At 36.6% G+C, this 14,298-nt stretch overlaps 1 protein-coding gene across 2 annotated transcripts in view; it reads left to right on the top strand.

Annotated features, from left to right (window-relative positions):
- Positions 1-14,298, top strand: part of ANO2 (anoctamin 2) — a 176,664-nt gene that overhangs the window by 23,878 nt on the left and 138,488 nt on the right. For both annotated transcript variants that reach the window (XM_062615545.1, XM_062615546.1), the window contains exon 4: positions 11,083-11,181. In XM_062615545.1, the coding sequence (XP_062471529.1) occupies positions 11,083-11,181 (99 nt within the window). The remainder of the gene's footprint in view (positions 1-11,082; positions 11,182-14,298) is intronic.

The following is a 14,298-nucleotide window of genomic DNA, read 5'->3' as shown; positions in this document are numbered from 1 at the left end:
TTGAATGCAGTATGCGTTGTGATAGGTGTTTTACTAATATCTACTGAGTGATTGCCTTTTGGACAATAATTTTTTGGGGAGCTGAAAGGATCAGCATAGATGGGAGAGATACCTGATGTGGTAATGGAGTGTATTGAGGGCTAATTTTCAAAACTGTTGACAGTTCAGCACATCCTATGGAGATCACTAGAAAATGCTGTGCAATTAACATTTCTGAAAATCTAATGCTCTCCATCACTGGCTGATTTCAGCAGTGATCATCATGCCCTCATGACAAGATATTGTTTCCAGCGTAGGTACCACATTAGCTGAGAGATCTGAGTCTCTTAGAGCTCCATTAATATTATAATACTGAGCTTTTCATCTATGAAGGAAGACATTGATTCCCAGGCTATTTGCCAAGCTTCTCATGTTAGGCTCAGCTGCAGTGTTTCAAGCAATTACTGTTCTTTGCTTGATGATTTGCTCAGATTGCAGGGCTGCTGCTGCTGTTGTTGCTGCCTTCTAATCATCTGCAGAGCCTGCAAGCATCCAGCAGAGTTTATCAGCTTGGCCTCCACACTTCATCTGAAGCATGCTTGTGCTTCACTGGCAGGGTACTCCTCTAGAAAGCCCTTGGTTACAAGAATCTTGTCCCAGAGTGTGTCTGGCTCTTTTATACTCCTGTTGAGGCTGGGCAGTTGAAAACACAGTCTAGTTCCTTGCATTATGTGTGTTTAGTAGAAAAAAAAGAAAGAGATGTTCCTACCTGAATTTAGTTGTCTTGTTTGCTGAAGAGGTACAAGAAATGCCATTGTACTTTTTTGTGATCTGTCTTTGCTCTTCTCCACACTGGGCTGTACAACCAAAATGAATAGCACCAGGATTGTAAATACAGCCTAAGAATAATGAAAAATGTACCATCATTACAACTAACCATAGGCAAGTGTTGTAGTCTGGAGGTGGGATGAACTCCCTTGAAGAACACATGCTTTGGAGAAATTTAAGTGATAACACTGTCAACATAGGTAAGGTTATTAGTTATACTCAGTATTGTGATTTTATAGTGCCAAAATGTAGGAAAAGGAGATATAGTGACCTTTTACAGCACCCACTTTCCCCACCTAAAGTTAAATCCCATGTTTTCTAATAGACAGGTAGACAGCTCATTGGTCTTTGTAGCCCTCAAATATTTTTTTAAGCATTGATGTATCTTGACTCACCCAGCCTGGGATCTTTTCGTTCAAAAAAGAAATTAGTTTTCAAAGCACGCATGGAGTATGCTGTACTTCAGTCTTGTTCCTGCTTATTCCTGTTGACAGGCACCAAGGACAGAACAATTTCCCTGGTACTGTGCAAAAAAAGAAGTGTTTTTTTTTCTCAAGTAACCTGAGTACTGGAGCAAAATATTAATTTTCCTTTGATTGATTGATGAAGATGAAAAGATTTCTGGTCCTTATGTCCAGAGGGCCAGAAATCTTTTGGCCCTCTGGACTTAGAGGCCAGAAAATGTATTTAATGTTAAAAATAAATTTAAGTTCTTTTTCTTGTGTGAAGTTTTGTCTGGATTTGTTCTTCCTTCAGTCAGTGCTTCCAGACTCCGAATTATCTTTGATCTTTTCTCCTTGCTTATAAACCTGCACAAGTCCAGATTTGAGTGTGTTCAATTTTCAGGTCTTAACCTTTAATGATGCCCATCTAAACAACTCTGTTAACTTGGTGTAGCCATGCCAAATTATATCATCTAATAGAGTAGCCTGATAGTCTCATTAAAACATCAGAAGGAAAGAAATTGCATCATAATCTGTATCATTTATTATAAACTACCCACCAGATTGTAGCATAATCTGAAGACAGAAGAACTGCTCAGGGTGAGATTATGAACTAATGACAGCTCTTGAGTCCCCACTACTCTCTAGCCTTGAGATGCTGTAGAGCGTGATATGGTAGGGAACCCAGGCATGGTACTAGCACCTAGTGAGATCACCTGCATCAGTCAGGTTCTGCTCTGCCACAGAAGAGAGCTGTTAACCAACCCCTTTGTTAACTGGCATTGAGGTGACCCCTGTGACAATAATAAATTGTAGCAACCTATAATCTGTCCAAGGGTGAGGCAGTTATATGGCTTACAGTGTATTTTTTTTTTGGCTATGCAGTTAGTTGAATAAGAGATGATAGCAGTAAATAGGAAGTCAGATACTGGGGAGAAAGAAAGGCCTAAAATCCTGACTAGATATGGCATAATTAACATAAAAGAATCCTGTTGTTTGAGACAGTCCATCAATGCAGTATCTAACAGTTGCAATGGTAAAATGTGTAGGAACAAATAGGAACGGTACAAAGTTTTAAGACACTCTTGCTCTAATGTTCTCCTGATGACAGCTACTTTCAGTTCAGGTAGTTTCCCCTACTTGGTGTAGTTGCGTATCTAGTAAGCTTCTGTGGATCTCTGTTCCAAAGTCTGGTATAATTTCTTCTTGAAACATTATGCAATTTTTGCACCCACAAAGTCTTTTGGCAAGACAGAAGTGTTAATAATAATTGTGTTAATATCTGTGTCCTCTCGTTTATTTCTAGTCTGACTCCCAGTAGCTTATCGAGCTTTCTCTGAGGCCCTTTAGTGCTTGCTCTGAAAAAGGCTGTAGGGAGTCCATCCACACCCCGTCTCCTTATCATGCATGATTTTACAGACTTCTACAGTGTCTTCATTAAGATTGCTGTTTTCCAGAATGAAGAGCCTCAGTCTATGCAGTGATTCCTATATAGCTGTCATAGCAAGGCTGTCATGGTAGTTATTGCCCTCCTCTGAACCCATTTGTGGTCCAATTTATCTCTTTGGAAGTGAGGCAACAGGGACTGCACATTGGGTTCAAGATGCGGATAGAGCATGGATGGATATGTTCAAATAGTTTTTGTGGTTTTTTATCTTAGTCTCTATTCCTTTCCTAATGGCACACAACCTTTGCTTTATTTCTTGGCTTTTACAAGATATTGACCTGTTATTTTCAAGGAACTTTCTGTTGCAAACCCAAGATGTCATTATTGACTGGTATAAGTCAATTCAGAGCCCTATATGTGAAACTAGTTTTAAGCCATGGATATTGTTTTATATTTATTCACGTAGAAAGCCATTTGCCATTGTTCAGGCTCCTACTCTCACAAAGCTTTTCTACAGTTTCTCACAATCTGCTTGCTACACTGAAAAACTTCATCAGTGCAGTTTGTCTTCTCACTGCTTATTTCTTCTTCCAGGCTGCTTAAGATGGTGCTGTACAGTGCAGACACTGCAAAACCCCTTCAGCGACTCTTTTTTCCAGCAGTGCAGGATCTCCTCCTATCCAGTTTCCTATTGTTCAACCAATTATTTATCCACCCCAGGACCTGTTGCCTTATCCAAAATGTGTCACATGATGTTGCTGAGCGACTGCCAGTGCTTCTTCCCTTCTCTCCCTGTTTACACTGAGGCTGTAAACTGTCCAGGGAGATTTTGAATTCCTTGCCAGCAAGCAAGCCAACCAGAATACTTTGATTATCTTCATCTTAATCCCCTCCCAAATCAAGCCTCTGCAAATATAGCCAACCTTGCTTTCACTGCTACTGATCTTTGGTGAGAGACCTCAAAAGGAGTCACCATCCTAGAAAGGCTTGTAGCATATGATTAGAAGAACATACTTGGTAACAAAATATATTTGTACTATCTGCTAACACTTTTAAATTAAAGAAAAGTAAACCCATCAAAATATTTTTCCTAAGACTGAATTGAAATTTAAAATCTTTCAACACAAAATTGAATCATCCATTTATATACTTGATTGTTAATATCCCAGATCAAGTATTGAGTGATGACGCAGTATTTAAAGGTGGCATTCCTCTGTTTTTCAGCTTGGTATCTTATACACTTTATTTTCTTTTTCTCCATTTTTTATTGTGATATTGATATTGAGTCTGCTAGAGTGGGGATTCAATCTCTGTTTCATTAATCCCCCTACTGGTAACAAGCCTATTATCTGGTCTAAAATTGACTTCCATGATCATGCTGCTTTGTCTGGAAAATTATTTAGGGTTTCAGTCTCTGTGCAGATTAGTGTGTCTCATTCCCTCAAGAGGAATTACATTTTGCCCTTTATAATTTTAACTCTTTGGCCTCAAGAAGTTTGTTGATTTTATTATTAATAATCAAGTTTGATATGATGTATTTTGCAGAATATTGGCTTATTTGTTAGCTAATTTGGCACCACATGTAGCCAGGCCAGCTGATTGCGTGTTTTTCCATGGACACTGCGAAAATATAGGAGGTGGTAGAGTAGGAACACACCTGCCTTCCTCTTTGAGGAAGTCTGATTTGGGTGTGATTTTTTTCAGTTTTGCATTTTATTATTATTTCTGGTATTCTTCAGTCTTAGAAGATGTCCTGTAATTGTGATATGCTTTTGTAGCATAAAAAATGCTGATGAAGTTAGTATAAAGAAATAGGAAAAATTTTGCTTTACATTTGTATGTCACATTTTCCATGCTGTATTAAGTAGTGGTCATAGGTAAATATTTAGAAAATAACCACGACAATGCACTAATTTTTAAATCCAAAACGTGCATTCAGGAAGAATTAAAAGTCAGTTACAATCCTGACATATTTGCTACTCACCTTCATTGTGTACTACAGTAATCAGAGGTCTGTGCATTTTGTTATTTGGCAGACTTAACAATCTATTTTACATTTGTGCTTGAGTTTCTAACAGCTCATTTTCATTCTGTTGTGTGCCATTAAAAATTTCCATCTTATTCAGTGAAAGTACACCTGTGTTTTTTAGGCTTCCTGTATCATCGTCTATTCATGGACACTTTCTGTCTATAGATGCACGGGAAAATTTTGGTTGGAAAGGTAGCAATTCCATGAAGAAACATTGCAAAAGATGTGCAAAGTCAACTGTTTCATTCCTCAGTGCTTTATCTAAAGAAATAAGGTTATATAGCTTCTTTGTTTTGGCCAGATCTTTCATTCCAAGGTGTTCTATTCTTTGCTTACACACACTAGTATGTTCTTTAACCATTCACGTTCAGAGGTGGGATTAAGAGAGTAAAATAAACAGGATATTAACACCATCACTGTTGGTAGAAATGAAGAAAGAGAAAGACAAACTGTCAAAATGTGTAAATTATTGCAGCTTTGCTTTAGGTCTGAAATTTGGACCTAAGTGAGTCTGCTTCTTATGTTGTTGAGCAGCTAAAAACCTAACTCTGTGAACTAGGCGGAGTTTACTTTTGTCATCAGTGAACAAACCTGTGCGTTGCATCTTTTCACTCGTGCTTTGTGTTACTGTTTGTCAGGAGTGGACAACTTCTTGGAGCTGTTGGGGATTGCTGCTAAGTATTTGTAATACTTTTGCATGAGAATAATGCAGTCATTAATGAGGATCTTGTTATACTAGGCACTATGCAGACATACAGTAAGGTATGTATCCCAGAGAAATAATGAAAATAGAAAAGAAGTTTGGCGAAAAGTAAAAGGACTATAGTTTTTAAAGGAAAATGTTAAAATCATAAGATGTGTAGTACGGCTACTGTCTGTAGCCATACACTCTTATTTGTTTATGGTATTATGTGAGCACCTCTATCTGCAACAAATGTATCTTCATCAACATCTTTTGATTGAGGGAAGATCCATTATCTTCGTTGACAGAAAGTGACAGAAAGAATTAAATTACTTGCCTATGTTTGGATAGATATCATGAGTTAGGAATTGTTCTGAACTGACCTCTCTATGTCAAGATATCCTGGGTCTCAATATCTCACCCAGACCAGTGACTGCTCTTCCTTTTTACATCATCACTGGCATACGTTTTGATATCCATGCTTTGTGATAAACTGATGTTGCATCTTGGGTACAAAACATTAAGATCAGCAAAATGCCAATCCTTGTGCAGATAGTGATTCAATACATTTGGCACTAAACACAGACAGTTTTCACAGTCACTGTTTGAATCTGGCAATGCCACGTCAGTCCACAGAGTTCTGTGATAGTAACAAAATATTGCATTTTATTTGCACTATGACATCACATTATTATTTGCCTCAATTTCCAGAGCTGGTGTCAGGAGAATAGACAATTTTGAACAACTGCATTTGCAGACACAGCTGGTCCATTTGGTGATGGAATAAATGGAAGATGATTACTTTTACTGAGCTACTAGGACCCTTTTTTTTTTTTTCCTCTCTACTAACTCTCTCATTGCTGCTTTCCTAGTGTGGCTGGTATTAGCAATGTCAGCAAAAGATGTCTGATTATATTAACTGAAGCCATTAGAAACTTGCTGTCTGTATGTGTCTGGTATTTTTCTATCATCTACTCAATGATCATAGAAGGATAAAATTTTTAAAGCCCAGATGATTTGTCTTTTCAAGAAGGAAGTTTGCATGCTTCAGATTTTATAGTTTATGCCCTTCCATCCACTTTGGGTATTTTTTTTAATCATAAGAAAGATTAGCAGTTCCCTCAGACTTCCTTAGACAGTAGTTAATTACTTCTGTTCAGCTTCTTTCTACCCTTCAGTGTTTCTCTCTTTTTGTTACTAATATACACAGCAGAAATCTATTTGTTTGGACAAGTATTTTAAAATAATTTAGTTACTTTAGTATATATTTTATATGTAACAATATTCCTTTAATATAATATGAATGATGAGTGATTTCATGATAAGGAAATAATGAGAAAGGCTTACTAAAAAGTCGCATTTAGTAATAAATTTTGTATTTACAGAGTTGCTAGAAGCAGTATGCTAACCACAAAGCAGTCTGAGGTTCTCACAGAGTATAATTATTGGGTTTGCCCTTTTTGTTTTCTTGACTGTGATGGAAAAATACAATGCCTTTTGCATCATATGCTTTAGGTCATGTTAAAGGTGTCCAAACAAACTGTTGAGAGCACTTCAACTTGAGGTGACATGGCTGAAACATGACAAATAGGTTGTCTGAATGAGGTAAGGTGGGAGTCAAGTTGGCCTGAAAAAATACTGGCACTATGAGAGATCTTTGAGCTGGACATGCAGTATTCCATCCGTTACGTTGTGCTCTTATGGACCAACAGGACTCCTCTGCAAACTCCTGCTTTAACAGAGAATGCTTCATGGTACATCTCCTTAATCTGTGACCTGTTCCTGCAAGGGCTTGAATTGAGAAACTGTGAACTGGAAGAAGGCAATAAAAGCATGATAATTGTGTTATAGTGTTTAAAAAATATTTCATGCTATGGTTGGACAACAGTGACTGTCAAAGTGTGTGAGAAATGTGGATAAACCACTAACTTTGGAATGACAGAATTCTCACTTTTGACATCTGATTTTTACATTAACCTAAATTCAATGACAAGTCTAAATTTTTAGGCAGAGAAACCTTTTCTACTTAGTCTTGCTATTATGCTTGTCTAGCCTTGTTTCAGAACATTCAGTTTTTAGTTAAAAAGAATAATAATATTTTGAGCTATCATTAGTCAAATTATAACCAATAGGAGTACATCTATATGAGAGCTTTCATATTTATCATACAATTTTTTCTGCTTTGGCCCTGATGATGATAAGTCTGCACTAAATCTTATGCTTGCAGTTAATGCTAATGTATTTTACTGTTAAGGCATGAAAGACAGAAAAAGTCTCCTTTGGAGAAATTTGTATTTTATTTAGCCTCTACATTTCCACTATGAGACAGAAAAAAAGGCAATGTAGACTGCTGTTAAAGTCCTGCTTTAAACTACTTGGAATACATGGAAAGACTGAAAAAAAATTGTGATATATTTTTCTTCATGTGCTGATTGAAAAGCAAACCAGACCTTCCAGATTTTCTTCCATTTAATTTCAATGTTGAGTTTTCCTATTGAAATGGGAAAGCCCAATTCAACTTTACAAAATGGAATAGAAGCCAAGATATATATATATCTTGAATAATTCATAACCAACTTATTGAAAAACTTCTATTCTTGAAACTTACTGGAAGAACTCTGAAATATGGAAGACAGATTTGACAAAAAAGGGATCATGAGAGCAACAAATCTGTTTGTTTGTTTGTCATCTGCATAGCAGTACTTTGTCATTTCAGTAATATAGTCAGGGAGTGCAACGATATAGACATAGAACAATGCATGGCCAAGAATAAAGTCCTGTGGGTCATCAGCTCTAAGTGAAAAAGGACTTGATTGAGGATGGCTGTATTAAATAACAAGTGAATGGTCAGATAAAAATAATGTTAGCCAGCACAACGTGTTAGCTTTATTAATACATCTAAAGTACAATGAATAAGCAATGGTGACTGTGAGTATTCAAAATAGAGGACTGACAGCATTTCATCAGAGCAGATATTAAACCATATTTACAAACACATGTACCTTAATAATTTCAGGAGATTAACCAAATGACACCATGTAGTGGATGTCTCCAGTAAGCAGTTATAAATCCACTCTGGCCATGAGAAAAACAAGTTCTCATTGTGTTAATATGTTTACAATACAATAAGCATGCTGGGAATAAGTTAGTTAAACAGATCTTCACCAGCCATCATAATGATAATGGCAAAAAGGGCATGCAAAGATACAACTGGAACTACTGCAGGTGAAGGCTTAAAAAGTAGGGAAAGTAGCCTTACTAGAGGAGTAGTGGTATAGATTTTTATTTAGGTGACTCAGTAGAAAACTAGGTAGATGATTCAGCCCTTGAGATACAATATGAGACTGATGATTTAATTTTTGTTAAATTTCTTTGGTTAATTTTAATGTTAGGAAAACATAGCAAGATGTGGAAAATGTGGTTCTAGTAATCCCAAGGTAAATGTTCAGCAGTCCATTGTTCTTCACCTGGTCCTGTTTTCTCTACTTTTGCATTAGTCTTTATTAAAATGATCTCAATTTCCTATCATGGGGTGATTTTTAGGGCTTTTAAAGATTTTTAAGTTTCTGATTCTTCTGCATCTGATATCACTTCATGAACAGCACAACTTTCCAACATATTTTTGTTCAAATATACAAAGGTCATATTCTTCATCTGGTCTTTTCTCTCAAATTATCTGACTGATTTTATTTGCAATCTGTGTAGTCATATGAGCCTGAGCTGGAAACAATCAATTAGATCAGACTGTCCTTTCTCTTGCCAATGTGGTATATAGTCCCCCAGACAGAGGACACATGCTTGATTTTGGCCAAAAGCTGAGAAGAAGCCTCCTGATCTTAACACATTGAAATTTAAACTCTCATCTGTTACTAATGTATGTTCAGCAAATGATTACCAGAACATCTGCTCATGCCCAGTGAGTTTTTACTTCCTTCTCTTAAAGCTGACTTCCCCAGTGGACTGATGAAAGAGTCATTCTGCAGATCATTCTGCTCCTTAAAATAACATCGGTTCACTAAAGAAATGTTAGCTAAAAGTGATGTAGTGATCTTTGTAGTTCATGTTGCAGCTATCAAGGAAATAAGAGCAAAATGATTACAGTAAGAATAGTAGGATTTCCATCTAACAATTTATTTTATTTTTAAATCAGAAAGCATTATGAAACATTCAGCAAATGCGTGTTTGGTGTTTGCATGAAGTTGTAAACGTATACACTTTGAAAACGTTAAATACTGGTTCTAAAACGCTGATGCCAATGTGATATGATACAGCTATAGGTGAGGAGAGCCTTTTCTGGGGTGAATGTGCTACAACAGTCTTATATTTAGACATACATTTAGACCGTGACTATTTAAAAATTTTCTTAAAGCTTTTGAGAAAGATAATTTTCTTGGAGTCAATTTGCAGCAGAAGATGCTAAGTTTCCATGTGGCATGTGTTCCCAGCTTTGTAGTTATGCTGCTGGTTAATTGAAAATAATTTATAGTGACATCAAGCTCTGTTTATTAGCATTGTTTCTCTAGGCATGTACGACTTTTTGTACATAGGCAGCTACTCACCGGTGAGGCAGTTGAGGTTTGTACTTAAGGCCGATATATAACCCAGCTCTGTTTCTCATCAAATTGAACACTCTACTTCAGTTTTCTTGTCTCACTTCTAAATTTCTGGATATATGAGGAGGATATAGGAGGGAATCAAAAAAGATTCATGCTCCCCTGAAGGGAGGGGACGGTCCTGATCCTTACACATATATAGGAGGGAAAATGCAAAGTAACAATATGCCCTAGCACTATAGCCCAGCATGCACACAGCTACACAAAGATCATTAATCTTAGCATTATTGAAGTCTTTAAAGTTTCCCCTTCTCCACTTCCATGTCTTTCCCAAAATATGTCCTCATATCCTCTTTCTAATCTCCATCCCAACTTTTATTCCATTCATTTCCACAGTGCGCATTCCTCTGTATAATTTACAGACATAATTTACTTCTGTGCATTGAGGAAAATTCTGTATCAACATGCCTGCATTTAAATTTTCATGGTTTTGTCAGGGGTGCTGCTTTCTGATCTTAGAGTGCCTTTAGCTCAGATGGGCTATCAAGGCAGAACCTTCTTAACAGTGCAGATCACAGCAAACTGGCTGTATGAGGCTCTCTTGTGTAGTCCTCTGCCTCCGAACAGCATAATCAGTTATTTACATAAACATTAGGCTTGTGTCTCTCTGCAGAAGTTAAATGTGAATGTTTTGTTTAGGGCTGTTACTCCAGCTGTGGATATTAAGAGCACTAAATGTTGGGTCTGTTCCCCTGTGAGGAGCTACTAATCTGATGGAGTGTCCACGACATAGTCAGACAAAACTGAAAATGGGAGCCTAAAGCAAAGTCCACCCAGAGATGAAGAAACTCGCTAATTAAGTCAGATTACTTACAAAATTTCCGAGTGTGGAAGTGGTAGCATGGGGGTTTCTGGTTCACATGATTGCAAAGCCTGAAATTGTAGACTTTGTCTTCATGGTTCATACACATCTACACTTCAGGCAGCAGATTGGTTGATTTTAGTGTTACAAGATTCAGCTTTTAAAGAAAAGGTCACTTTTAAGCCCAGATGTAACAGCAGTTGGTTATTCACTGTGATTGACTACTATTGCCTGACTTGGAGCTGACATCATGAAACCTTTTTACTGTATTCCGTTCAATAATATTGAAATACATTGTTTTCACTATTTAATGTTTTAGAATAAGAGCCAAGGATTGAGTTTTGTCCGTATACATGCACCCTGGCAAGTACTTACTCGAGAAGCGGAACTCCTTAAAATAAAAATGCCCACTAAAAAGGTAATTATTTTCTATTTTCTATCAACTAGTTGTATGACTAGAGGAGGGGGGATCAGATAGATAGTTAAATGTTCAGAAACCCATGGACTTACTTTATTTCTAAATCAGAGCAAATGAATTGTCAGGCTTATTCTTTCACATTATTAATGATTTTGGGATTATTTAGTATACAGAATCATATTTAAGATGAAATTTTCAAAGGGGTTTTCAAAGGCCTCAGAGGCAGCTGGCTGATAGTCTGTGGTCAGAAGAGTGGTGACAGAGGTGAGTTTTAAGGAGGGTTTTGGAAGCTGAGAAGGCAGTAGCTAGTTGGATTTTTGTCAAGGCACTTACCTCAAAGGGGAGGTGCAGTATTGGAGATATTATACTAGCTGGTCATTACCTTAAGATTCCACTAAATTCTCGGGATGCCAAGGGAGTCTGTTTTGGTTGTACCACTGACTGTGAATTCAGACTTGCCTAATATCATTAAAACTTTGGCTCACTATCTTCTTTACACTCTTTACAGTCCACTTTCAGCAATGTTGCTGGCAAGCACTGTAAATTCTGAGTAGCAGATCTCAAAATTCATGGCCCTGAAATGATTTAGCATATTGACTAAGAACTTCTATTGACGTCAATAGAACTGCCTTGTGCTTTCAGTTAGAGATACTCATCAGTTGTGTTACTGAGCACTTATTTTACGGCATTGTCATTAGACTTTAAGGACAGACTAATTTTATTTTCTTCTACGGGGTTGTTTGGTTTTCATTTGGGATTGTTGGTTTTTTTTTCTCATAGCCCAGCACCATGTTCAGTGTTACTCACATGTCCAGGTGTTAAATCTGTCACTGTTAGAAACGTAGCTAATTCAAGCTTGGATACTCGTATTGTGTTTGCATCGCAGGAAAAAAAAAACAAAACAACCAACCAAAGAACAACCCACAAACCCAAATCTGGTTACTTCTTATCAGTCTTTGAAAATGAACATGTTTTGGTATGTTTTGGACAGTTACAGTGCCTCTGTTCTTTCTGGCATATTGATGGATGTTTAGGCCCTTTCCAGAAATGGACCTATATATTCAACTTCATTCTTTTATCCCTTCATTTCCTTTGCACATTTTTAGTGCTTGCTCATTTCTCCCTCCTTGGGAATTTTCCCCTCCTAGCTTTTTACAGACATACTGAAGCAAATTTTATACTATTTTAATTGATGAATATTGACATGCTATTCTGAGCTAAGGTCTGTCCTGGAGCTGAGTCTCCAAAGACCGCCCTAGTTATCCACGAACAGTTCCACATTCCATTTTTTCCTCTGAATGGGAAAAAAAAAGTACTGCATATCATAAGACCCTAATGACAAAGAATCATTTGGTGTAAAAGACATCTAAAAATATTGACAAATTATTTCATTTAACCACTATGCATTATTTATAGCATCTTCTCCTTTGAAGCAACAAATTTCAATGAATGTATCAGGTCTGTGCACATTTCATGTTGAATGAGGTTGCCTTATAGCAGACATTTATTGAGTAGTACGATAAATATTCTAAGAGTAAATGAACATGCAGTCATTGATTAGGGGGTTATGAAAACAGTGTTTAGGTTTGTACTTTTAATTTATTTTGGTGTGTAGAGGAAGACAAAACTGAAATATGTCTGCCATCAAGGAAAAAAGATCTCAATTTTCCTGAAAATCCACCGTAGGATAATAAATGGTTTTCTATAACTTAAAAGCAATATGACAATTTTAAAGAGAAGATTGTTGACAACTCTTGTTGACTATATTATTTTTCTGTTATCTCAACTGCAGAAATAGAGCACTGCCAGAAAGGAAGCATGACAGGAATATTATGTTCATGTCTTACTTGTTTTTTTTGCAATTAAGTACAGTTGAAAAAGGAATTTCCTGTGAACAAAACAAAAATCTGTTTTGAAAAACTGAAATTTTATATTTTGGGGATTTGGCAATACAAACTGAAATATTCAGCCAGTAACCACTAAAAAGAAAATTCTATTTTTGTTCAGAAAGACAAAACATTGTTTTCAAGATGCATTAGGTATTTTGTGTGATGTTATTTTTATTTATTCAAACACCCAATGAAACCATAAACAAAACATTTTCAGTGGAAAGTATGCATTCACCTCTAAACATGAGGAATTGGTTGCAAAAACTTTTTTTTTTTTCTTCTAAATATTCAGTCTTAAATCATCTTTCAGGACAAATACATTCTGAGAAGAAGTATTCTTTGAGCAATTTTATCAATATGATTATTTCTGGGTATGAAAATACAGTTATTTTTGAGGAGTGAGAATGAGCCATACTCAAATGTGAGTATGAGAAACAACCAAGAACAACTGGAAGCATGGTCCATTCCCAGAGCTATGATGTCTTAATGAGACTTGGTGGAATGAGTCTCATTACTGGAGTGATAAGATGAAGGACTATAGGTTCTTCAGGAGGAATAGGCAGGGGATGCAAGGTGGAGGTGATGTACTGTGTATGCAAGGGAGAAGTCTGACTGTAGAGCCCTTGCTCAGTTAGGGGTGATATGATTGAGACACTCTGGGTAAAGGTGTCTGCTAGAAAACAAAGCAGTGGTTGTGGGTGTCTACTAGTGATTGCACAGGCAGGATGATTAATTTATTTTAGTGTGTAGAAGACGACAAAATGAAATATGTCTACCATCAGGGAAACAAGATCGCAATTTTCCTGCAAATTCATCCTAGGATGAATTATTCTATAGGAAATTAGGAGAAAATTTCTGATCAGTTAGCCTGTTAGGGTTCACCAGTTAGGGTAAACACTGGTCCTGCATTGACGGATCCCTCTGTTCCCAGTTACAAAGTCAAAATAATTGCTCTGCCTTTTTGTCATCTCTTTTCAGCTCCTAGTTTAGTTAGTAAGGATGTTTCTTGTATTAACAATTTGGCACTGAGTTTTCTTCTGGAAGTAGTTTGTGAAGGACAAGAACTTTTTGGAATGGAAACCCATATGGATTCAGGTTCTTGCTTTTATAGGGGACTATATGTTCAGAGGAGGTGCTTATTTTAATTACAGATTTAAATGTGTATAGCAAATTCTATCTTTTTTTAAATGAATTTTTTGACATGCTAATGTACGATATTTTATTTATT

Source organism: Pezoporus occidentalis, unplaced genomic scaffold, assembly GCF_034315485.1.
Source record: "Pezoporus occidentalis ecotype Australia unplaced genomic scaffold, CSIRO_AGI_Poc_V1 ctg182, whole genome shotgun sequence".
Classification (NCBI taxonomy): Eukaryota; Metazoa; Chordata; class Aves; order Psittaciformes; family Psittacidae; genus Pezoporus; species Pezoporus occidentalis.
Note: the sequence above shows the minus strand (reverse complement) of the source record. Positions and strands in the feature narration are given on the sequence as shown.